The sequence below is a fragment of the Xiphophorus maculatus genome, chromosome 23 (assembly GCF_002775205.1).
Source record: "Xiphophorus maculatus strain JP 163 A chromosome 23, X_maculatus-5.0-male, whole genome shotgun sequence".
NCBI classification, from domain to species: Eukaryota; Metazoa; Chordata; class Actinopteri; order Cyprinodontiformes; family Poeciliidae; genus Xiphophorus; species Xiphophorus maculatus.
In genome coordinates, this window is record NC_036465.1 from 29,922,748 (window position 1) to 29,946,058 (window position 23,311).

General features: G+C 38.8%; 1 protein-coding gene across 1 annotated transcript in view; it reads right to left on the reverse strand.

The window, feature by feature from the left end:
• Positions 1-19,295, reverse strand: part of LOC102227210 (receptor-type tyrosine-protein phosphatase F-like) — a 157,482-nt gene extending 138,187 nt beyond the window's left edge. Inside the window, exons 1-3 of the mRNA XM_023329083.1 lie at positions 19,230-19,295; positions 19,061-19,127; positions 442-587 (exon numbers count right to left, since the gene is read on the reverse strand). Coding sequence (XP_023184851.1) covers positions 442-587; positions 19,061-19,127; positions 19,230-19,295 — 279 coding nt within the window. The remainder of the gene's footprint in view (positions 1-441; positions 588-19,060; positions 19,128-19,229) is intronic.
• Between the last annotated feature and the right edge of the window lie 4,016 nt (positions 19,296-23,311).

A 23,311-nucleotide genomic window follows, 5' to 3' on the forward strand; every position in this document is an offset into this window, starting at 1 on the left:
TTTTCGCAACCAAGATGCAAAATCTGGTGAGTTGTCTTCCGATTTTTGATTCTCAATTTTAAAAAATTTGCATGGTCTTGTACAATCTTGAACAAAGACCCTACTGGCCTCTGAGGTCATTATATCTCAATGCCATAGTGTATTTTTCAGATATGATAGAATGGGGCATTTCCATCGTGAACGTGCAACCAACAATTGTGTGATGCCATCATTTTGAAGTGAGTCCACTTCAAAATGTTCTAACACTTTGTGGAATCTAAACCAGTCTTTACAGCAAAACAGGATCCAACTTGGTATTAGTAAGGTGAACCTATTGAAATAGCTATGAAGTATATGTGAAAAATGCCTTTTTTAGACCAAAGCATCTTGTATTTTTTTATCCTTAATCAAAAATGTTTAGTCAGGCTTGGTTAGGCCTAAGGTTAACCAAGCTTGTCATACCTCGAAGCGCTGAGAGTTGACTTTCTTCCCTTCTTTCTTCCAGGTAATAAGAGGTTTAGGGTCGCCTGTAGCCTGACAAATGAATGAAGCAACACCTCCGTAAATCCCTGTCTGATCATCTGGGGACTTGATGAAGTTGGGTATACCTACATGAAAGACAAACATCGTAACAACGAGAACATGAAATGTGGATCAGGAGATAAAGTGGATAGAGATTTGTATTTAGATCCCTGACATAGATACATCTACAGACGTGCTAAAAATATTTTGAAAGAAAAGCAACTTGATCTTTGAAAAAGCTTTTTTCATACTCACATCTCTTCAAACATAAGAAGATAGATAGATGTTGCTATCAATTAAGAAACTAAAAGACAATTCAGTGTTCAAAAATAATGACACTAGAATGCATTAGAATTCAGGATTAAAAAATATATTTTTAATGTTTCAATGGTGTATGATGTTATTAAGAAGGTTTCCAGGCATGGGACTGTCAAGAACCTTTCTGAACATGGGGAAAAGAGAAAAAATGATGACAGAAGTCTTCGACGGTTGGTGCAAATGGTGGAAAAAACACCACGTCTAACATCTGGAGACCAACCTGGACCAACCTGGAGCAGCCTGGTGGAATTGTTTCAACAAGTACCACACGCTGCACACTAAACATCCGCTTTATGGGCAGAGGCCAAGAAAGGCGGAGGCTGAAGAAAAAACATAAAAAAGAATGATTGATCTTTGCAAAAGAGAACCTGGACAAACCTCAAAAAGTGTGGGAGAAAGTACCATCTGAGAAATGGAACAAGCTTATAGATGGTGTTAGAAAAATTATTCTCCAGGTTCATTTACTTATGAGTTTATTTTACGAGTTGTGTTTTCATATTATTCTTTTTATATTATTATTCTCATATTATTATTCTGTTTTATGTTTACTTAACTTCTCTCTTTTGTAGTACTTTATTAATCTTTTGTAGTACTTTATTAGTCTTTTGTAGTACATTATTAACTTTGTTTAGGATGTTTGCCTGGAAGCTAAAAACGTTAAAACATTCATGTGTTATTAGCTTCATGTGAAACTGATTAGTTGTGGTCAGCCACATGCCCTTGTAAGGGCATGTCCACAGAAGGTTCCAGAACATAAAGATCGTTGGTCAATTTTCTGTGTGACTGTGTGAAGAAGCCCTTTTTCTATACATAATAAAGAGGAATGCAGACAAAAGATCTAGCAGAGTTGATTCCAGACAGTGTTTGACAGCGATTTTTCGCGTCTGTTTTCAACTCTCCTGTTCTGCAGAAAAGTAATCTTTGTCTCTGGTTGATTCTTTGCAGGTTAGGACATAAAATAAACCTATCAGATGGATATAAGAAACATCTGGAGGCTGTCATTGCTGCCAAAGAGTGTGCAACCAAATATTAAGGAGTGGTGTCAATATTGGTGCACATGCTGGTTTTCTGTTTTGTCCTTTGGAAATTAAATATCTATGTTGAAATAACAATCGTCTTAAATTACTTTGGATGTCCAAGAGAAAGATCCTGCTGATAAACATTTTGAACATTTCCATTTATTTCTGAAGATATTCACTCAATCCAACTGAAACATGAAAGGGTTCTTTTCCTACTGCTCTTTATACCTCTGTCTGCTCATGTGGTTAGGAAGTCTGGCAGAGAGGCAATGGAGTTTGGGATACAAACTTGAAGCCATGTCTAAGTTAACTTAGACATGGCTTCTAAGTAATGTCTGAGCACATTACTGAGACATGGCTCAGTAATATGAGTCATTACTGAGTCCTTTTCAGGGCTTGAAGTTCATCCATCTAGTTACCTAATGATCTCACGTCTATCTCACGATAGATGGTAGAGATGGTTTGAATTTCCTCCTTCTCTCTCTCCTCTTTGCAGGAGAAAAGAGGAGTTGAAAAGAGCTCCCACTCCACGATGCCTCCTTTTCAACTCCTCAGGATTTGAAAAGGCCAGAATTTCTGGCTACAGCTATGGTGTTACTTCAACTTTTGCAACATTAATCAGCTGCCCCCTGTTATAAACCACCCTGTTGCTAAGGCTGAGCATCATAACAAGATAGCAAACATATGAAAAATATTGCCCAAAATATGTCCAACCACACAGTATCCAAATAAGAAGGAACAGTTGTCCAAAAAAGCTATTTTCTTCCAAAAAGACAGGAATGAAAGTTTGAAAAATCTCAATGAAAGCACAGAGGTACCCTAACCCTAACCCTAACCTTGAGCGGCAGAATTTTAGAATTCAAAATCTAAAATCTGATTCTGATAACTAACTGAGAGGGGCTGGACAAAACATATAAAGTTATATATAATGCTTAGTACTTACTCAATGTGCCAGAAGGCAGAAGGAACTTAGCGAGGAGCAAGAAATGAAGAACCATCTTGTGGAAAGGTGACATCCCTCTAAGATCTATGTCCTGACAGTTGGTACTCCCTCTGTAGGTCCTGATCCTGCCCTTATTCTCTCATGCAGTCACAACAGAACACCTACATATAAACTAGAAAAACAAAATTTCTGAAGAAATTTAGCCGGGGCCTGCCAAGGCGCGCCCGTCGGGCTTGGGCCCGGCGTCGTCACGCCACAAATCGGCGTCGACGCTAAAGAACGCCGCAACGTAATCAGTGGCACGCGGAGAACCGCAAGAACGTTAAGCGAGGCGGACGTGCACCATTCAGTACGATTTAAAATGTTGTCAAGGCTTTTATTTTGGAAGTTTTGTTAAACTTCATTTCAAAGGGCCAAACTAATCCCATGCGTAATAGTCCTTGGGTTAAAATAGTTATATAATGCTGAAAACACAAGTAGCTGATGTAAAAATATTCAAGGCTTTTATTTTGAAATTTTCAGTATGCTCCATTTTAAAGTTCCGAACTAATCCCATGTGTAACAGTGCTTTGCATGAAAAAGTCATATACGGCCAAAAAAAGCAATTACGTCATGTAAAATCTTCAAGGCTTTTATTTTGAAATTTTCAGTATGCTTAATTTTAAAGTTCCAAACTAATCCCATGTGTAACAGTGCTTTGGATGAAAAAGTCACATAAAGCCACAAACAGCAATTACGTCATGTAAAAATATTCAAGGCTTTTATTTTAAAATTTTCAGTATGCTTCATTTCAAAGGGCCAAACTAATCCCATGTGTAACAGTGCTTTGGATGAAAAAGTCAAATAAAGCCAAAAAGAGCAATTACATGATGTAAAAATATTCAAGGCTTTTATTTTGAAATTTTCAGTATGTTTCATTTTAAAGTTCCGAACTAATCCCATGTGTAACAGTGCTTTGGATGAAAAAGTCATACAAAGCCAAAAACAGCAATTACATGATGTAAAAATATTCAAGGCTTTTATTTTGAAATTATTATTATGCTCCATTTTAAAGTTCCAAACTAATACCATGTGTAACAGTGCTTTGGATGAAAAAGTCAAATAAAGCCAAAAAGAGCAATTACATGATGTAAAAATATTCAAGGCTTTTATTTTGAAATTTTCAGTATGCTTCATTTTAAAGTTCTGAACTAATACCATGTGTAACAGTGCTTTGGATGAAAAAGTCAAATAAAGCCAAAAAGAGCAATTATGTCATGTAAAAATATTCAAGGCTTTTATTTTGAAATTTTTGTTAAGCTTCATTTTAAAGGGCCAAACTAATACCATGTGTAACAGTGCTTTGGATGAAAAAGTCAAATGAAGCCAAAAAAGAGCAATTACGTCATGTAAAAATATTCAGGGCTTTTATTGTGAAATTTTCAATATGCTTAATTTTAAAGTGTAAAACTAATCCCATGTGTAACAGTTACTGAGTTAAATCAGTTATATACAGCCCAAAGCAGCAATTAGTTGTAAAGGCCAGTTCAGTCCTGATCTGTTTCAACTGAGTATTCCACTATAGATAGAACTACAGCGATGCGTATTCGTAGTCCTAACCAGCAGCCAATAGCCTCTTGAGTTCCGTTGCTATGGCAAATAATGGTCTCAGCAGGTGTGAGCTCTGAGCTGTGAGCTCTCAAACACACAAGTGTGTTTGAGCAAACACACTTTACTGAAAAAAAGCATTGGAAACAAATCCTTCTTGTTCGGGAACCGTAATACATATTCGAAAAGCGTTTCGAGCGTATGACAGTTCAATGTGTCTTCTGCGATAGTCCCGAGATTCATATCTGTACCTCACTCAGAGCATTTACAGTGATGAGAGAAAGAAATGTTGTGCCCATATCTGATCCGAGGTCTGCTGTCACTCTAATTTGAGCAAAAATGAGAAACTTTGGGTCGCTTAGAGGCAAATTGTGGACAAACCGTAACTGGTATCGACGAGCCGTCTTCACTTTCGAAGAGATCACAGACGTATCTACCAAATGAAATTTGAATGGCATTTCTAGGTGAATTTGTGACGACACAGCAAATCCTCAAAAATAGGGTATTTCTAGGATTTTTCCCATTGACTTATAATGGGGGTTTTTTCGTAGTTTTTTGCGAATTATGTCGCCACGTTAAGCCCAAATCCCACCAGAAGTAATAGCTGGAATGGCGTGAATTTTCTGCAGGTTTTGATACCTCATTTGTAGGTGTGCACCAAGCGGTATGAGCCGCATTAACGGTTACGGAAGAAAAATAAAGAAGAACTAGAAAAACAAAATTTCGGAAGAAATTTAGCCGGGGCCTGCCAAGGCGCGCCCGTGGGGTTCGGGCCCGGCGTCGTCACGCCACAAATCAGCGTCGACGCTAAAGGACGCCGCGACGTAATCAGTGGCATGCGGAGAACCGCAAGAACGTTAAGCGAGGCGGACGTGCACCATTCGGTACGATTTAAAATGTTGTCAAGGCTTTTATTTTGGAAGTTTTGTTAAACTTCATTTCAAAGGCCCAAACTAATCCCATGCGTAATAGTCATTGGATAAAATCAGTTATATAAAGCCAAAAACAACAATTACCTGATGTAAAAATATTCAAGGCTTTTATTTTGAAATCATTATCATGCTCCATTTTAAAGTTCCGAACGAATCCCACGTGTAACAGTGCTTTGGATGAAAAAGTCATATAAAGCCAAAAACAGCAATTACCTGATGTAAAAATATTCAAGGCTTTTATTTTGAAATTTTCAGTATGCTTAATTTTTAAAGTTCCAAACTAATCCCATGTGTAACAGTGCTTTGGATGAAAAAGTCACATAAAGCCAAAAACAGCAATTACCTGATGTAAAAATATTCAAGGCTTTTATTTTGAAATTATTATTATGCTCCATTTTAAAGTTCCGAACTAATCCCATGTGTAACATTGCTTTGGATGAAAAACTCATATACGGCCAAAAAAAGCAATTACATGATGTAAAAATATTCAAGGCTTTTATTTTGAAATTTTCAGTATGCTTCATTTCAGAGGGCCAAACTAATACCACGTGTAACAGTGCTTTGGATGAAAAAGTCACATAAAGCCAAAAACAGCAATTACCTGATGTAAAAATATTCAAGGCTTTTATTTTGAAATTATTATTATGCTCCATTTTAAAGTTCCAAACTAATACCATGTGTAACAGTGCTTTGGATGAAAAAGTCAAATAAAGCCAAAAAGAGCAATTACATGATGTAAAAATATTCAAGGCTTTTATTTTGAAATTTTCAGTATGCTTCATTTCAAAGGGCCAAACTAATACCATGTGTAACAGTGCTTTGGATGAAAAAGTCAAATAAAGCCAAAAAGAGCAATTACATGATGTAAAAATATTCAAGGCTTTTATTTTGAAATTATTATTATGCTCCATTTTAAAGTTCCAAACTAATCCCATGTGTAACAGTGCTTTGGATGGAAAAGTCAAATAAAGCCAAAAAGAGCAATTATGTCATGTAAAAATATTCAGGGCTTTTATTTTGAAATTTTCAGTATGCTTAATTTTAAAGTTCCAAACTAATCCCATGTGTAACAGTTACTGAGTTAAATCAGTTATATACAGCCCATAGCAGCAAGTAGTTCTAAAGGCCAGTTCTCAGTCCTGATCTGTTTCAACTGAGGTTAGATAGAACTACAGCGATGCGTATTTGTAGTCCAAATCAGCAGCCAATAGCCTCTTGAGTTCCGTTGCTATGGTAAATAATGGTCTCAGCAGGTGTGAGCTGTGAGTCATACATGCTCAAACACACAATTGTGTGTTTGAGCAAACACGTTTTACTGAAAAAAAACATTGGAAACAAATCCTTCTTGTTCGGGAACCGTAATACATATTCGAAAAGCGTTTCGAGCGTATGAGAGGGCAATGTGTCTTCTGCGATAGTCCCGAGATTCATATCTGTACCTCACTCAGAGCATTTACAGTGATGAGAGAAAGAAATGTTGTGCCCAGATCTGATCCGAGAGCGGCTGTCACTCTAATTTGAGCAAAAATGAGAAACTTTGGGTCGCTTAGAGGCACATTGTGGACAAACCGTAACTGGTATCGACGAGCCGTCTTCACTTTCGAAGAGATCACAGACGTATCTACAAAATGAAATTTGAATGGCATTTCTAGGTGAATTTGTGATGACACAGCAAATCCTCAAAAATAGGGTATTTCTAGGATTATTCCCATTGACTTATAATGGGGTTTTTTTCGTAGTTTTTTGCGAATTATGTCGCCACGTTAACCCCAAATCCCACCAGAAGTAATAGCTCCAATGGCGTGAATTTTCTGCACGTTTTGATACCTCATTTGTAGGTGTGCACCCAGCGGTACGAGCCGCATTAACGGTTACGGAAGAAAAATAAAGAATAACTAGAAAATTTCGGAAGAAATTTAGCCGGGGCCTGCCAAGGCGCGCCCGTGGGGTTTTGGGCCCGGCGTCGTCGCGCCACAAATCGGCGTCGACGCCAAAGAACGCCGCGACGTGATCAGTGGCACGCGGAGAACCGCAAGAACGTTAAGCGAGGCGGACGTGCACCGTTCGGTACGATTTAAAATTTTCTCAAGGCTTTTATTTTGGAAGTTTTGTTAAACTTCATTTCAAAGGGCCAAACTAATCCCATGCGTAATAGTCCTTGGGTTAAAATAGTTATATAATGCTGAAAACAGCAATTACATGATGTAAAAATATTCAAGGCTTTTATTTTGAAATTATTATTATGCTCCATTTCAAAGTTCCAAACTAATCCCATGTGTAACAGTGCTTTGGATGAAAAAGTCATATACGGCCAAAAAGAGCAATTACATGATGTAAAAATATTCAAGGCTTTTATTTTGAAATTTTCAGTATGCTTCATTTCAGAGGGCCAAACTATTCCATTGTGTAACAGTGCTTTGGATAAAAATGTCACATAAAGCCAAAAACCGCAATTACATGATGTAAAAATATTCAAGGCTTTTATTTTGAAATTATTATTATGCTCCATTTTAAAGTTCCGAACGAATCCCATGTGTAACAGTGCTTTGGATGAAAAAGTCATACAAAGCCAAAAAGAGCAATGACCTGATGTAAAAATATTCAAGGTTTTTATTTTGAAATTATTATTATGCTTAATTTTAAAGTTCCGAACTAATCACATGTGTAACAGTGCTTTGGATGAAAAAGTCATACAAAGACAAAAACAGCAATTGCATGATGTAAAAATATTCAAGGCTTTTATTTTGAAATTATTATTATGCTCCATTTTAAAGTTCCGAACTAATACCACGTGTAACATTGCTTTGGATGAAAAAGTCACATAAAGCCAAAAACAGCAATTACCTGATGTAACAACATTCAAGGCTTTTATTTTGAAATTATTATTATGCTCCATTTTAAAGTTCCGAACTAATCCCATGTGTAACATTGCTTTGGATGAAAAAGTCATATACGGCCAAAAAGAGCAATTACTTCATGTAAAATATTCAAGGCTTTTATTTTGAAATTTTCAGTATGCTTCATTTTAAAGTTCTGAACTAATACCACGTGTAAGAGTGCTTTGGATGAAAAAGTCAAATAAAGCCAAAAAGAGCAATTACGTCATGTAAAAATATTCAAGGCTTTTATTTTGAAACTTTTGTTAAGCTTCATTTCAAAGGGCCAAACTAATACCACGTGTAACAGTGCTTTGGATGAAAAAGTCAAATAAAGCCAAAAAGAGCAATTACATGATGTAAAAATATTCAAGGCTTTTATTTTGAAATTTTTGTTAATATTCATTTCAAAGGGCCAAACTAATACCATGTGTAACAGTGCTTTGGATGAAAAAGTCACATAAAGCCAAAAACAGCAATTACCTGATGTAAAAATATTCAAGGCTTTTATTTTGAAATTATTATTATGCTCCATTTTAAAGTTCCGAACTAATCCCATGTGTAACATTGCTTCGGATGAAAAAGTCATATACGGCCAAAAAGAGCAATTACGTCATGTAAAATATTCAAGGCTTTTATTTTGAAATTATTATTCTCCATTTTAAAGTTCCAAACTAATCCCATGTGTAACATTGCTTTGGATGAAAAAGTCATATACGGCCAAAAAAAGCAATTACCTGATGTAAAAATATTCAAGGCTTTTATTTTGAAATTATTATTATTCTCCATTTTAAAGTTCCAAAGTAATCCCATGTGTAACAGTGCTTTGGATGAAAACGTCAAATAAAGCCAAAAACAGCAATTACCTGATGTAAAACTATTCAAGGCTTTTATTTTGAAATTATTATTATTCTCCATTTTAAAGTTCCAAAGTAATCCCATGTGTAACAGTGCTTTGGATGAAAACGTCAAATAAAGCCAAAAACAGCAATTACCTGATGTAAAAATATTCAAGGCTTTTATTTTGAAATTATTATTCTCCATTTTAAAGTTCCAAACTAATCCCATGTGTAACATTGCTTTGGATGAAAAAGTCATATACGGCCAAAAAAAGCAATTACCTGATGTAAAAATATTCAAGGCTTTTATTTTGAAATTATTATTATTCTCCATTTTAAAGTTCCAAAGTAATCCCATGTGTAACAGTGCTTTGGATGAAAACGTCAAATAAAGCCAAAAACAGCAATTACCTGATGTAAAACTATTCAAGGCTTTTATTTTGAAATTATTATTATGCTCCATTTTAAAGTTCCAAACTAATCCCATGTGTAACAGTTACTGAGTTAAATCAGTTATATACAGCCCATAGCAGCAGTAGTTCTAAAGGCCAGTTCTCAGTCCTGATCTGTTTCAACTGAGGATAGATAGAACTACAGCGATGCGTATTCGTAGTCCAAATCAGCAGCCAATAGCCTCTTGAGTTCCGTTGCTATGGCAAATAATGGTCTCAGCAGGTGTGAGCTCTGAGCTGTGAGCTCTCAAACACACAAGTGTGTTTGAGCAAACACACTTTACTGAAAAAAAGCATTGGAAACAAATCCTTCTTGTTCGGGAACCGTAATACATATTCGAAAAGCGTTTCGAGCGTATGACAGTTCAATGTGTCTTCTGCGATAGTCCCGAGATTCATATCTGTACCTCACTCAGAGCATTTACAGTGATGAGAGAAAGAAATGTTGTGCCCAGATCTGAACCGAGATCGGCTGTCACTGTAATTTCAGCAAAAATGAGAAAGTTTGGGTCGCTTAGAGGCAAATTGTGGACAAACCGTAACTGGTATCGACGAGCCGTCTTCACTTTCGAAGAGATCACAGACGTATCTACAAAATGAAATTTGAATGGCATTTCTAGGTGAATTTGTGACGACACAGCAAATCCTCAAAAATAGGGTATTTCTAGGATTTTTCCCATTGAGTTATAATGGGGTTTTTTTCGTAGTTTTTTGCGAATTATGTCGCCACGTTAAGCCCAAATCCCACCACAAGTAATAGCTCCAATGGCGTGAATTTTCTGCACGTTTTGATACCTCATTTGTAGGTGTGCACCCAGCGGTACGAGCCGCATTAACGGTTACGGAAGAAAAATAAAGAATTATAATAATATTAAAGAGACACTTTGTTGGGTGTAGAGTAATAGGTTCCTGCCATTGCTTTGCATGGCAGGCCCCAATAATACTTAAAGAGACGCTTCTCTCCGACAATAGTAATAGGTTCCTGCCATTGCTTTGCATGGCAGGCCCCAACTAGAAAATTTCGGAAGAAATTTAGCCGGGGCCTGCCAAGGCGCGGCCGTGGGGTTCGGGCCCGGCGTCGTCGCGCCACAAATCGGCGTCGACGCCAAAGAACGCCGCGACGTAAGCAGTGGCACGCGGAGAACCGCAAGAACGTTAAGCGAGGCGGACGTGCACCGTTCGGTACGATTTAAAATGTTGTCGAGGCTTTTATTTTGGAAGTTTTGTTAAACTTCATTTCAAAGGGCCAAACTAATCCCATGCGTAATAGTCCTTGGGTTAAAATAGTTATATAATGCTCAAAACACAAGTAGCTGATGTAAAAATATTCAAGGCTTTTATTTTGAAATTTTCAGTATGCTTCATTTCAAAGGGCCAAACTAATCCCATGTGTAACAGTGCTTTGGATGAAAAAGTCATATAAAGCCAAAAACAGCAATTACCTGATGTAAAAATATTCAAGGCTTTTATTTTGAAATTATTATTATTCTCCATTTTAAAGTTCCAAAGTAATCCCATGTGTAACAGTGCTTTGGATGAAAATGTCAAATAAAGCCAAAAACAGCAATTACCTGATGTAAAAATATTCAAGGCTTTTATTTTGAAATTATTATTCTCCATTTTAAAGTTCCAAACTAATCCCATGTGTAACATTGCTTTGGATGAAAAAGTCATATACGGCCAAAAAAAGCAATTACCTGATGTAAAAATATTCAAGGCTTTTATTTTGAAATTATTATTATTCTCCATTTTAAAGTTCCAAAGTAATCCCATGTGTAACAGTGATTTGGATGAAAACGTCAAATAAAGCCAAAAACAGCAATTACCTGATGTAAAAATATTCAAGGCTTTTATTTTGAAATTATTATTCTCCATTTTAAAGTTCCAAACTAATCCCATGTGTAACATTGCTTTGGATGAAAAAGTCATTTACGGCCAAAAAAAGCAATTACCTGATGTGAAAATATTCAAGGCTTTTATTTTGAAATTATTATTCTCCATTTTAAAGTTCCAAAGTAATCCCATGTGTAACAGTGCTTTGGATGAAAACGTCAAATAAAGCCAAAAACAGCAATTACCTGATGTAAAAATATTCAAGGCTTTTATTTTGAAATTATTATTATGCTCCATTTTAAAGTTCCAAACTAATCCCATGTGTAACAGTTACTGAGTTAAATCAGTTATATACAGCCCATAGCAGCAGTAGTTCTAAAGGCCAGTTCTCAGTCCTGATCTGTTTCAACTGAGGATAGATAGAACTACAGTGATGCGTATTCGTAGTCCTAACCAGCAGCCAATAGCCTCTTGAGTTCCGTTGCTATGGCAAATAATGGTCTCAGCAGGTGTGAGCTCTGAGCTGTGAGCTCTCAAACACACAAGTGTGTTTGAGCAAACACACTTTACTGAAAAAAAGCATTGGAAACAAATCCTTCTTGTTCGGGAACCGTAATACATATTCGAAAAGCGTTTCGAGCGTATGACAGTTCAATGTGTCTTCTGCGATAGTCCCGAGATTCATATCTGTACCTCACTCAGAGCATTTACAGCGATGAGAGAAAGAAATGTTGTGCCCAGATATGAACCGAGATGGGCTGTCACTGTAATTTCAGCAAAAATGAGAAAGTTTGGGTCGCTTAGAGGCAAATTGTGGACAAACCGTAACTGGTATCGACGAGCCGTCTTCACTTTCGAAGAGATCACAGACGTATCTACAAAATGAAATTTGAATGGCATTTCTAGGTGAATTTGTGACGACACAGCAAATCCTCAAAAATAGGGTATTTCTAGGATTTTTCCCATTGAGTTATAATGGGGTTTTTTTCGTAGTTTTTTGCGAATTATGTCGCCACGTTAAGCCCAAATCCCACCAAAAATAATAGCTCCAATGGCGTGAATTTTCTGCACGTTTTGATACCTCATTTGTAGGTGTGCACCCAGCGGTATGAGCCGCATTAACGGTTACGGAAGAAAAATAAAGTTCTATAATAATAATAATAATATTAAAGAGACGCTTCTCTCCGACAATAGTAAGGGCCAAACTAATACCATGTGTAACAGTGCTTTGGATGAAAAAGTCAAATAAAGCCAAAAAGAGCAATTACATGATGTAAAAATATTCAAGGCTTTTATTTTGAAATTATTATTATGCTCCATTTTAAAGTTCCAAACTAATCCCATGTGTAACAGTGCTTTGGATGGAAAAGTCAAATAAAGCCAAAAAGAGCAATTATGTCATGTAAAAATATTCAGGGCTTTTATTTTGAAATTTTCAGTATGCTTAATTTTAAAGTTCCAAACTAATCCCATGTGTAACAGTTACTGAGTTAAATCAGTTATATACAGCCCATAGCAGCAAGTAGTTCTAAAGGCCAGTTCTCAGTCCTGATCTGTTTCAACTGAGGTTAGATAGAACTACAGCGATGCGTATTTGTAGTCCAAATCAGCAGCCAATAGCCTCTTGAGTTCCGTTGCTATGGTAAATAATGGTCTCAGCAGGTGTGAGCTGTGAGTCATACATGCTCAAACACACAATTGTGTGTTTGAGCAAACACGTTTTACTGAAAAAAAACATTGGAAACAAATCCTTCTTGTTCGGGAACCGTAATACATATTCGAAAAGCGTTTCGAGCGTATGAGAGGGCAATGTGTCTTCTGCGATAGTCCCGAGATTCATATCTGTACCTCACTCAGAGCATTTACAGTGATGAGAGAAAGAAATGTTGTGCCCAGATCTGATCCGAGAGCGGCTGTCACTCTAATTTGAGCAAAAATGAGAAACTTTGGGTCGCTTAGAGGCACATTGTGGACAAACCGTAACTGGTATCGACGAGCCGTCTTCACTTTCGAAGAGATCACAGACGTATCTACAAAATGAAATTTGAATGGCATTTCTAGGTGAATTTGTGATGACACAGCAAATCCTCAAAAATAGGGTATTTCTAGGATTATTCCCATTGACTTATAATGGGGTTTTTTTCGTAGTTTTTTGCGAATTATGTCGCCACGTTAACCCCAAATCCCACCAGAAGTAATAGCTCCAATGGCGTGAATTTTCTGCACGTTTTGATACCTCATTTGTAGGTGTGCACCCAGCGGTACGAGCCGCATTAACGGTTACGGAAGAAAAATAAAGAATAACTAGAAAATTTCGGAAGAAATTTAGCCGGGGCCTGCCGAGGCGCGCCCGGGGGGCATGGGCCCGGCGTCGTCACGCCAGAAATCGGCGTCGACGCCAAAGGACGCCGCGACGCGATCAGCGGCACGCGGAGAACCGCAAGAACGTCGAGCGAGGCGGACGCGCACCGTTCGGTACGATTTAAAATGTTGTCGAGGCTTTTATTTTGGAAGTTTTGTTAAACTTCATTTCAAAGGGCCAAACTAATCCCATGCGTAATAGTCCTTGGGTTAAAATAGTTATATAATGCTCAAAACGCAAGTAGCTGATGTAAAAATATTCAAGGCTTTTATTTTGAAATTTTCAGTATGCTTCATTTTAAAGTTCTGAACTAATACCACGTGTAAGAGTGCTTTGGATGAAAAAGTCAAATAAAGCCAAAAAGAGCAATTACGTCATGTAAAAATCTTCAAGGCTTTTATTTTGAAATTTTCAGTATGCTTCATTTCAAAGGGACAAACTAATTCCATGTGTAACAGTGCTTTGGATGAAAAAGTCAAATAAAGCCAAAAAGAGCAATTACGTCATGTAAAAATATTCAAGGCTTTTATTTTGAAATTTTCAGTATGCTTCATTTTAAAGTTCCGAACTAATACCACGTGTAACAGTGCTTTGGATGAAAAAGTCAAATAAAGCCAAAAAGAGCAATTACGTCATGTAAAAATATTCAAGGCTTTTATTTTGACATTTTCAGTATGCTTCATTTCAAAGGGCCAAACTAATACCATGTGTAACAGTGCTTTGGATGAAAAAGTCACATAAAGCCAAAAACAGCAATTACCTGATTTAAAAATATTCAAGGCTTTTATTTTGAAATTTTCATTACGCTTCATTTTAAAGTTCTGAACTAATACCATGTGTAACAGTGCTTTGGATGAAAAAGTCAAATAAAGCCAAAAAAGAGCAATTACATGATGTAACAATATTCAAGGCTTTTATTTTGAAATTTTCAGTATGCTTCATTTCAATGGGCCAACCTAATCCCATGAATAACAGTCATTGGATAAAATCAGTTATATAATGCTCAAAACACAAGTAGTTGATGTAACAATATTCAAGGCTTTTAATTTGAAATTATTATTATGCTCCATTTTAAAGTTCCGAACTAATCCCATGTGTAACAGTGCTTTGGATGAAAAAGTCATATACGGCCAAAAAGAGCAATTACATGATGTAAAAATATTCAAGGCTTTTATTTTGAAATTTTCAGTATGCTTCATTTTAAAGGGCCAAACTAATCCCATGTGTAATAGTCATTGGGTTAAATCAGTTATATAATGCTCAAAACAAAAGTAGTTGATGTAAAAATATTCAAGGCTTTTATTTTGAAATTATTATTATGCTCCATTTGAAAGTTCCGAACTAATCCCATGTGTAACAGTGCTTTGGATGAAAAAGTCATATACGGCCAAAAAGAGCAATTACGTCATGTAAAATATTCAAGGCTTTTATTTTGAAATTTTCAGTATGCTTAATTTTAAAGTTCCAAACTAATCCCATGTGTAACAGTTACTGAGTTAAATCAGTTATATACAGCCCATAGCAGTTCTAAAGGCCAGTTCAGTCCTCCTCTGTTTCAACTGAGTATTCCACTATAGATAGAACTACAGTGATGCGTATTCGTAGTCCTAACCAGCAGCCAATAGCCTCTTGAGATCCGTTGCTATGGCAAATAATGGTCTCAGCAGGTGTGAGCTCTGAGCTCTGAGCGCTCAAACACACAAGTGTGTTTGAGCAAACACACTTTACTGAAAAAAAGCATTGGAAACAAATCCTTCTTGTTCGGGAACCGTAATACATATTCGAAAAGCGTTTTAAGCGTATGACAGTTCAATGTGTCTTCTGCGATAGTCCCGAGATTCATATCTGTACCTCACTCAGAGCATTTACAGTGATGAGAGAAAGAAATGTTGTGCCCAGATATGAACCGAGGTCTGCTGTCACTCTAATTTGAAGAAAAATGAGAAACTTTGGGTCGCTTAGAGGCAAATTGTGGACAAACCGTAACTGGTATCGACGAGCCGTCTTCACTTTCGAAGAGATCACAGACGTATCTACAAAATGAAATTTGAATGGCATTTCTAGGTGAATTTGTGACGACACAGAAAATCCTCAAAAATAGGGTAAAATAGGGTATTTCTAGGATTTTTCCCATTGACTTATAATGGGATTTTTTTCGTAGTTTTTTGCGAATTATGTCGCCACGTTAAGCCCAAATCCCACCAAAAGTAATAGCAATCATGGCGTGAATTTTCTGCACGTTTTGATACCTCATTTGTAGGTGTGCACCCAGCGGTATGAGCCGCATTAACGGTTACGGAAGAAAAATAAATAAAGAGACACTTCTCTCCGACAATAGTAATAGGTTCCTGCCATTTGCATGGCAGGCCCCAATAATACTTAAAGAGACGCTTCTCTCCGACAATAGTAATAGGTTCCTGCCATTGCTTTGCATGGCAGGCCCCAACTAGAAAATTTCGGAAGAAATTTAGCCGGGGCCTGCCAAGGCGCGGCCGTGGGGTTCGGGCCCGGCGTCGTCGCGCCACAAATCGGCGTCGACGCCAAAGAACGCCGCGACGTAAGCAGTGGCACGCGGAGAACCGCAAGAACGTTAAGCGAGGCGGACGTGCACCGTTCGGTACGATTTAAAATGTTGTCGAGGCTTTTATTTTGGAAGTTTTGTTAAACTTCATTTCAAAGGGCCAAACTAATCCCATGCGTAATAGTCCTTGGGTTAAAATAGTTATATAATGCTCAAAACACAAGTAGCTGATGTAAAAATATTCAAGGCTTTTATTTTGAAATTTTCAGTATGCTTCATTTCAAAGGGCCAAACTAATCCCATGTGTAACAGTGCTTTGGATGAAAAAGTCATATAAAGCCAAAAACAGCAATTACCTGATGTAAAAATATTCAAGGCTTTTATTTTGAAATTATTATTATTCTCCATTTTAAAGTTCCAAAGTAATCCCATGTGTAACAGTGCTTTGGATGAAAATGTCAAATAAAGCCAAAAACAGCAATTACCTGATGTAAAAATATTCAAGGCTTTTATTTTGAAATTATTATTCTCCATTTTAAAGTTCCAAACTAATCCCATGTGTAACATTGCTTTGGATGAAAAAGTCATATACGGCCAAAAAAAGCAATTACCTGATGTAAAAATATTCAAGGCTTTTATTTTGAAATTATTATTATTCTCCATTTTAAAGTTCCAAAGTAATCCCATGTGTAACAGTGATTTGGATGAAAACGTCAAATAAAGCCAAAAACAGCAATTACCTGATGTAAAAATATTCAAGGCTTTTATTTTGAAATTATTATTCTCCATTTTAAAGTTCCAAACTAATCCCATGTGTAACATTGCTTTGGATGAAAAAGTCATTTACGGCCAAAAAAAGCAATTACCTGATGTGAAAATATTCAAGGCTTTTATTTTGAAATTATTATTCTCCATTTTAAAGTTCCAAAGTAATCCCATGTGTAACAGTGCTTTGGATGAAAACGTCAAATAAAGCCAAAAACAGCAATTACCTGATGTAAAAATATTCAAGGCTTTTATTTTGAAATTATTATTATGCTCCATTTTAAAGTTCCAAACTAATCCCATGTGTAACAGTTACTGAGTTAAATCAGTTATATACAGCCCATAGCAGCAGTAGTTCTAAAGGCCAGTTCTCAGTCCTGATCTGTTTCAACTGAGGATAGATAGAACTACAGTGATGCGTATTCGTAGTCCTAACCAGCAGCCAATAGCCTCTTGAGTTCCGTTGCTATGGCAAATAATGGTCTCAGCAGGTGTGAGCTCTGAGCTGTGAGCTCTCAAACACACAAGTGTGTTTGAGCAAACACACTTTACTGAAAAAAAGCATTGGAAACAAATCCTTCTTGTTCGGGAACCGTAATACATATTCGAAAAGCGTTTCGAGCGTATGACAGTTCAATGTGTCTTCTGCGATAGTCCCGAGATTCATATCTGTACCTCACTCAGAGCATTTACAGCGATGAGAGAAAGAAATGTTGTGCCCAGATATGAACCGAGATGGGCTGTCACTGTAATTTCAGCAAAAATGAGAAAGTTTGGGTCGCTTAGAGGCAAATTGTGGACAAACCGTAACTGGTATCGACGAGCCGTCTTCACTTTCGAAGAGATCACAGACGTATCTACAAAATGAAATTTGAATGGCATTTCTAGGTGAATTTGTGACGACACAGCAAATCCTCAAAAATAGGGTATTTCTAGGATTTTTCCCATTGAGTTATAATGGGGTTTTTTTCGTAGTTTTTTGCGAATTATGTCGCCACGTTAAGCCCAAATCCCACCAAAAATAATAGCTCCAATGGCGTGAATTTTCTGCACGTTTTGATACCTCATTTGTAGGTGTGCACCCAGCGGTATGAGCCGCATTAACGGTTACGGAAGAAAAATAAAGTTCTATAATAATAATAATAATATTAAAGAGACGCTTCTCTCCGACAATAGTAATAGGTTCCTGCCATTGCTTTGCATGGCAGGCCCCAATAAAGAAACACTTTCTCCGACAATAGCAATAGGTTCCTGCCATTGCTTTGCATGGCAGGCCCCAATTAGAGCTTAGTCATTCATACAGTTTCAACAAGCTGTGGACAAAAGACAACACTGACTGTGAGGAATCTTAAGTTAATCTTGCCAAAACAATCATTTTGACAGCGCATAGAGTAAATTCTACTGTAAGCAAAACTAAGTAGTTTAGAATATTATGTTTCTATTTCACCGTACTTTAACTAATACAATAAATGCTGGCAACTGTGGCTGCCAGTAAAATATGGTAAAATTCTGGCAACCACAGCTGCCGATATTTTACCGTATTTCCTAAAATATAGTAAAATACAGACAGATGTGGTTTTACCGTAGGGCCATACTGTCTGAGGCATTATGTTATAATATTTTGGGATCTGTCACGTAAACAGTTCAGAACTGTAAACTTTTTATGGCAGCTTACTATAAAAACAACACATACACCATAAACATTAGTCTACAAAAGTGAAAACACGGCAGGTCAGTATGAAATATTATGACATTTTATTGTAAAAGTCAACTTTATGGTAAATTACTGGTAGTTGTTAGAAGACTTTTACCATAACAATTACAGTACAACACACATAGCAATATAGTTTATCAGCATTTCAATATGGAAAATTAAAGAAAATAAGTCCAAATTAAACAAACATACAGACTATGAATAATTCACTTAACGAAACAATTTCTATTTAAACATTTAGTTAAAAAAAGAACTAATTCCTGTGCAGTTTCCTCACAGTATTACTGAGATCTGAAAATATAACATGGGCTATTTAAAAATAAAAATATACATATAAAAAAAATAAAATAAAAAGCCCAAAGACGAAACATGGGTCTACTCTCCCATGGGCCCATCACCTATGAGACGGGCCAAAGGGGTTGAGCCTTGGTTGTAGAAGCCTCTCTGGTGGGGAAGGAGCTGGAGCTAGTGTGTTAGGTTGAGAGGTTCCGGCTAGAAATAGTCGGTCTCACCTTGACGCATGGCTCTGGTTCTGGAACCAGTCTCCTTGAGAGGGGCTGGACATACTTCCACTCTGGAGTTGCCCACAGTGAGAGGCGTTGGGCAGGAGTGGGCATACTTGTTGCTCCCCATCTCGGCACCTGTACATTGGGGTTTACCCCGGTGAACGAGAGGGTAGCCTCCTTCACCCTACAGTTGGGGGGACGGGTCCTGACTGTCGTCTGTGCTTACAGGACGAACGATAGTTCAGATTACCCACCCTTCTTGGGTGGCACCCCTTACTGGAGGGTGCCCTTCCTGGGGACTCCCTTGTTCTGCTGGGGGACTTCAACGCTCACGCAAGCAATGATTGTGAGACCTGGAGGGGCGTGGTTGGGAGGAATGCCCCCCCCCCCCGATCTGAACTCAAGTGGTGTTCTGTTGTTGGACTTCTGTGCTTGTCACGGATTGTCCATAACAAACACCATGTTCAGGTATAAGGCATAAGGGTGTCCATACATGCACTTGGCACCAAGACACTCTAGGCCACAGTTCGATGATCGACTTTGTCGTCGTTTCATTGGATCTGCGGCCATATATCTTGGACACTCGGGTGAAGAGAGGAGCTGTCAACTGACCACTACCTGGTGGTGAGTTGGTGCCGGTGGTGGGGGAAGATGCCGGTCAGACCTGGCAGGCCCAAACATGTTGTGAGGGTCTGCTGGGAACATCTGGCAGAATCCCCTGAGAGACGGAGCTTTAACTCCCATCTCCGGCAGAACTTTGCACATTTTCCAGGGGAGGTGGGGAACATTGAGTCTGAGTGGACCATGTTCCGTGCCTCCATTGTCGAGGCAGCTTATTGGAGCTGTGGAAGCAAGGTTGTCAGTGCCTGTCATGGCAGCAACCCTCGAACTTGTTGGTTGACACCTTCAGTGAGGGATGCTGTCAGGCTGAAGAAGGAGTCCTATCGGGCCTTTTTGGCCTGTGGAACTCCGGAAGCAGCTGATGGGCGGGTGAAGCAGCATGCAACTCGGGTGGTTGCTGAGGCAAAAGCTCAGGCGTGGGAGGAGTTTGGAGAGGCCATGGAGAAAGACTTCCGCACAGCTTCGAGGTGATTCTGGTCCACCATCCGGTATCTCAGGAGGGGGAAGCAGTGCAGCACCAACACTGTTTATAGTGGGGATGGTGTGCTGCTGACCTCAACTTGAGACATTGTGGGCTGGTGGGCAGAATACTTTGAAGACCTCCTCAATCCCACCAACATGCCTTCCATTGAGGAAGCTGACCCTGGGGACTCTGGGTTGGGCTCTCCAATCTCTGGGGACGAGGTCACCAAGGTGGTTAATAAGCTCCTCGGTGGCAGGGCCCTGGGGTTGGATGAGATTCACCCGGAGTTCCTTAAGGCTCTGGATGTTATAGGGTTGTGTTGGCTGACGCGACTCTGCAATTTTACATGGACATCGGGGGCAATTCCCCTGGATTGGCAGACTGGGGTGGTGGTCCCCCTGTTCAAAAAGGGGGACCGGAGGGTGTGCTCCAATTATATGGGGGTCACACTCTTAAACCTCCCTGGCGAGGTCTATTCAGGGGTCCTGGAAAGGAGGGTCCGTCGCATAGTCGAACCTCGCATTCACGAAGAGCAGTGTGGTTTTTGTCCTGGTAGTGGAACACTGGACCAGCTCTACACCCTCAGCAGATTTCTGGAGGTGAATGGGAGTTTGCCCAACTGGTCTACATGTGTTTTGTGGACATGGAGAAAAAAATGCTGACCATTAAAATGCTGTCTACATAGTTTTAAACTGTGTGATTGTGAGCGTGAGTGGGAATAAAAAAATAGCAATAGGTATTTTGTTCCATATAACACAGTAGGAGTGTAACAGGTACCCTTTTATGGATACAAACTCGACTAAAAACCCACCTGTTTAGGATTGTATTTGAAACGTAATCAATTACAAATTTATTGTTGGAACCTGACTTAATGTCGTGTTTTGATTGTTGATTCTATGTTGCATTGTGTTTCTGTGTTTGATATGATGTAAAGCACTTTGAAATGACTTGCTGCAATCAATCAATGCAATTGATCAATCAATCAAATAAAATTTGATTGATTGATTGATGGAGAAGGCATTCAACCATGTCCCTTGGGGGTTCTCCGGGAGTATGGGGTACCGGGCCCTTTGATATGGGCTGTCAGGTCCCTGTATGACCGGTGTCAGAGTCTGGTTCGCATTGCCGGACGTAAGTCAGGCTCATTTCCGGTGAGAGTTGGACTCCGCCAGGCTGCCCTTTGTCACCGATTCTGTTCATTACTTTCATGGACAGAATTTCTAGGCGCAGCTAAAGTATTGAGGGGATCCGTTTTGGTGACCTTACGATCGCACTGCTGCTTTTTGCGGATGATGTGATCCTATTGGCTTTATCAGGTCAGATCTGCAGCTCTCACTGGAGCAGTTCGCAGCCGAGTGTGAAGCGGCTAGGATGAGGACCAGTGCCTCCAAATCTGAGGTCATGGTCTTGAGCCGGAAAAGGGTAGAGTACTTTCTCCGGGTCAGGGGGAGGGGTGTCCTGCCCCAAGTGGAGGAGTTCAAGTATCTCAGGATCTTGTTCACGAATGAGGGAAGAAGGGAGTGGGAAATTGACAGGCGGGAATCCGCCTGTCAATTTCGCCAATGCACAGCGTCTGCCGTGAAGCAGGAGCTGTATCGGTCTGTCGTCGTGAAGAGAGAGCGGTAAAAAGCAAAGCTGGTAAAGCAAAGATTTACCAGTCTATTTACTATGTCTCTCGGCTGGCCTGGGAACACCTCAGGATTCCCCCGGAGGAGCTGGAACAAGTGGCTGGGGAGGGAAGTCTGGGCCTCCCTTCTGAAGCTGCTACCTCCGTGACCTGACCCCAGATAAAGTGGAAGAAAATGGATTTGATGGATGGACAAATGCTCTCGGTGCTCATCACTTTGTTTTTCTGTTCTTCATTTCTCACTGTAACCAACATATTCCCATCTCTAAGGATCTTAGTAAATGTCAGCTCTCTAAACTTCTTTTTTAATTCTCTTGAGCTAATGGACTGAGTTGAATACCTTGATCCTCCTTCCTAAACTTTATTAGTTTAGATTCCTCCCTAACTATCCTCTTACAAACTACGTTATTTTCATCTGAACTATTTTCTTCAAGACTCTGTTTACTACTTTGTGTCTCTGACAAATTATCTTCTTTTTGCTTTCTTCCTGATCCTCTACTACCATGCATTGGAGTTCAGTCACCTAAATTCATCTCATCATCTCCATCATTCTCAACCATAGCAGTCCTGTCACAAACTAGTTTTATGCCAGCTGCCCAAGATCAGCAATTTTTTGTGTCGATTCTGCTCTGTCAACTTCAGATTCTGCTCCAATCCCCAACTTCTGGCGTTGCCTGCTCCCTGTTGATACGGAAAGGCCACCTCTGAGTGTCTGAGGTCGACTGCCATCTCCACTCGGCCTGTCTCAGCAGCAGCATAGCATTTCTTTTTAGCTGTTAAGCTAACCTGATCACCTGTTAGGGCCTTCTAGTTTTACTGGTACAATTGAGTGTTGTGGAGAAATGTCCAGAGTACAGATTAGGTTCTTCGAAAGTTGTGTTTCACTTCGGCTCTTGCACTGTGCTGTCCTTTCTTTCATGTGGGGAATTATCCAGATTTGCCTCTATTTTTATTTTTTATCACAACCGATAGTGACACAGTGTGGCATTATCTGAAATTACACCAGTCAAACCAATATGATAAACACCTACTCAGGTAAAGTCAATCTTCCTGTGTTTACTCTGTAGACTTCAGTACAGAATGGACCAAAACGCATCATCAACCCATTGGTGAAAAAATGGCGACCTCCATGGGTGAAAAATATAACAAAAGATGTACCTTTTTTAAGTAATTATGAATTTTGGTGTATCATAAACATCAATTTTTTTAGGTAATAGGAAAATTGCAACATATTTAGGCCAACATGTTCAACTAGTCCTGGATCCTTTTCAGGGAAAATGTTAAATATTAGCACTGATGCCAACCTTTCTTTTGGCCAAACTACTTTCCTAGTCTGGGGACAAGGACCTCTACAGCTTGGCATGGAGCAGCCTAAAGCACAGGTGTCAAACTCCAGTCCTTTTAGATGTGCCTTTGCTGAACCACACCTGAA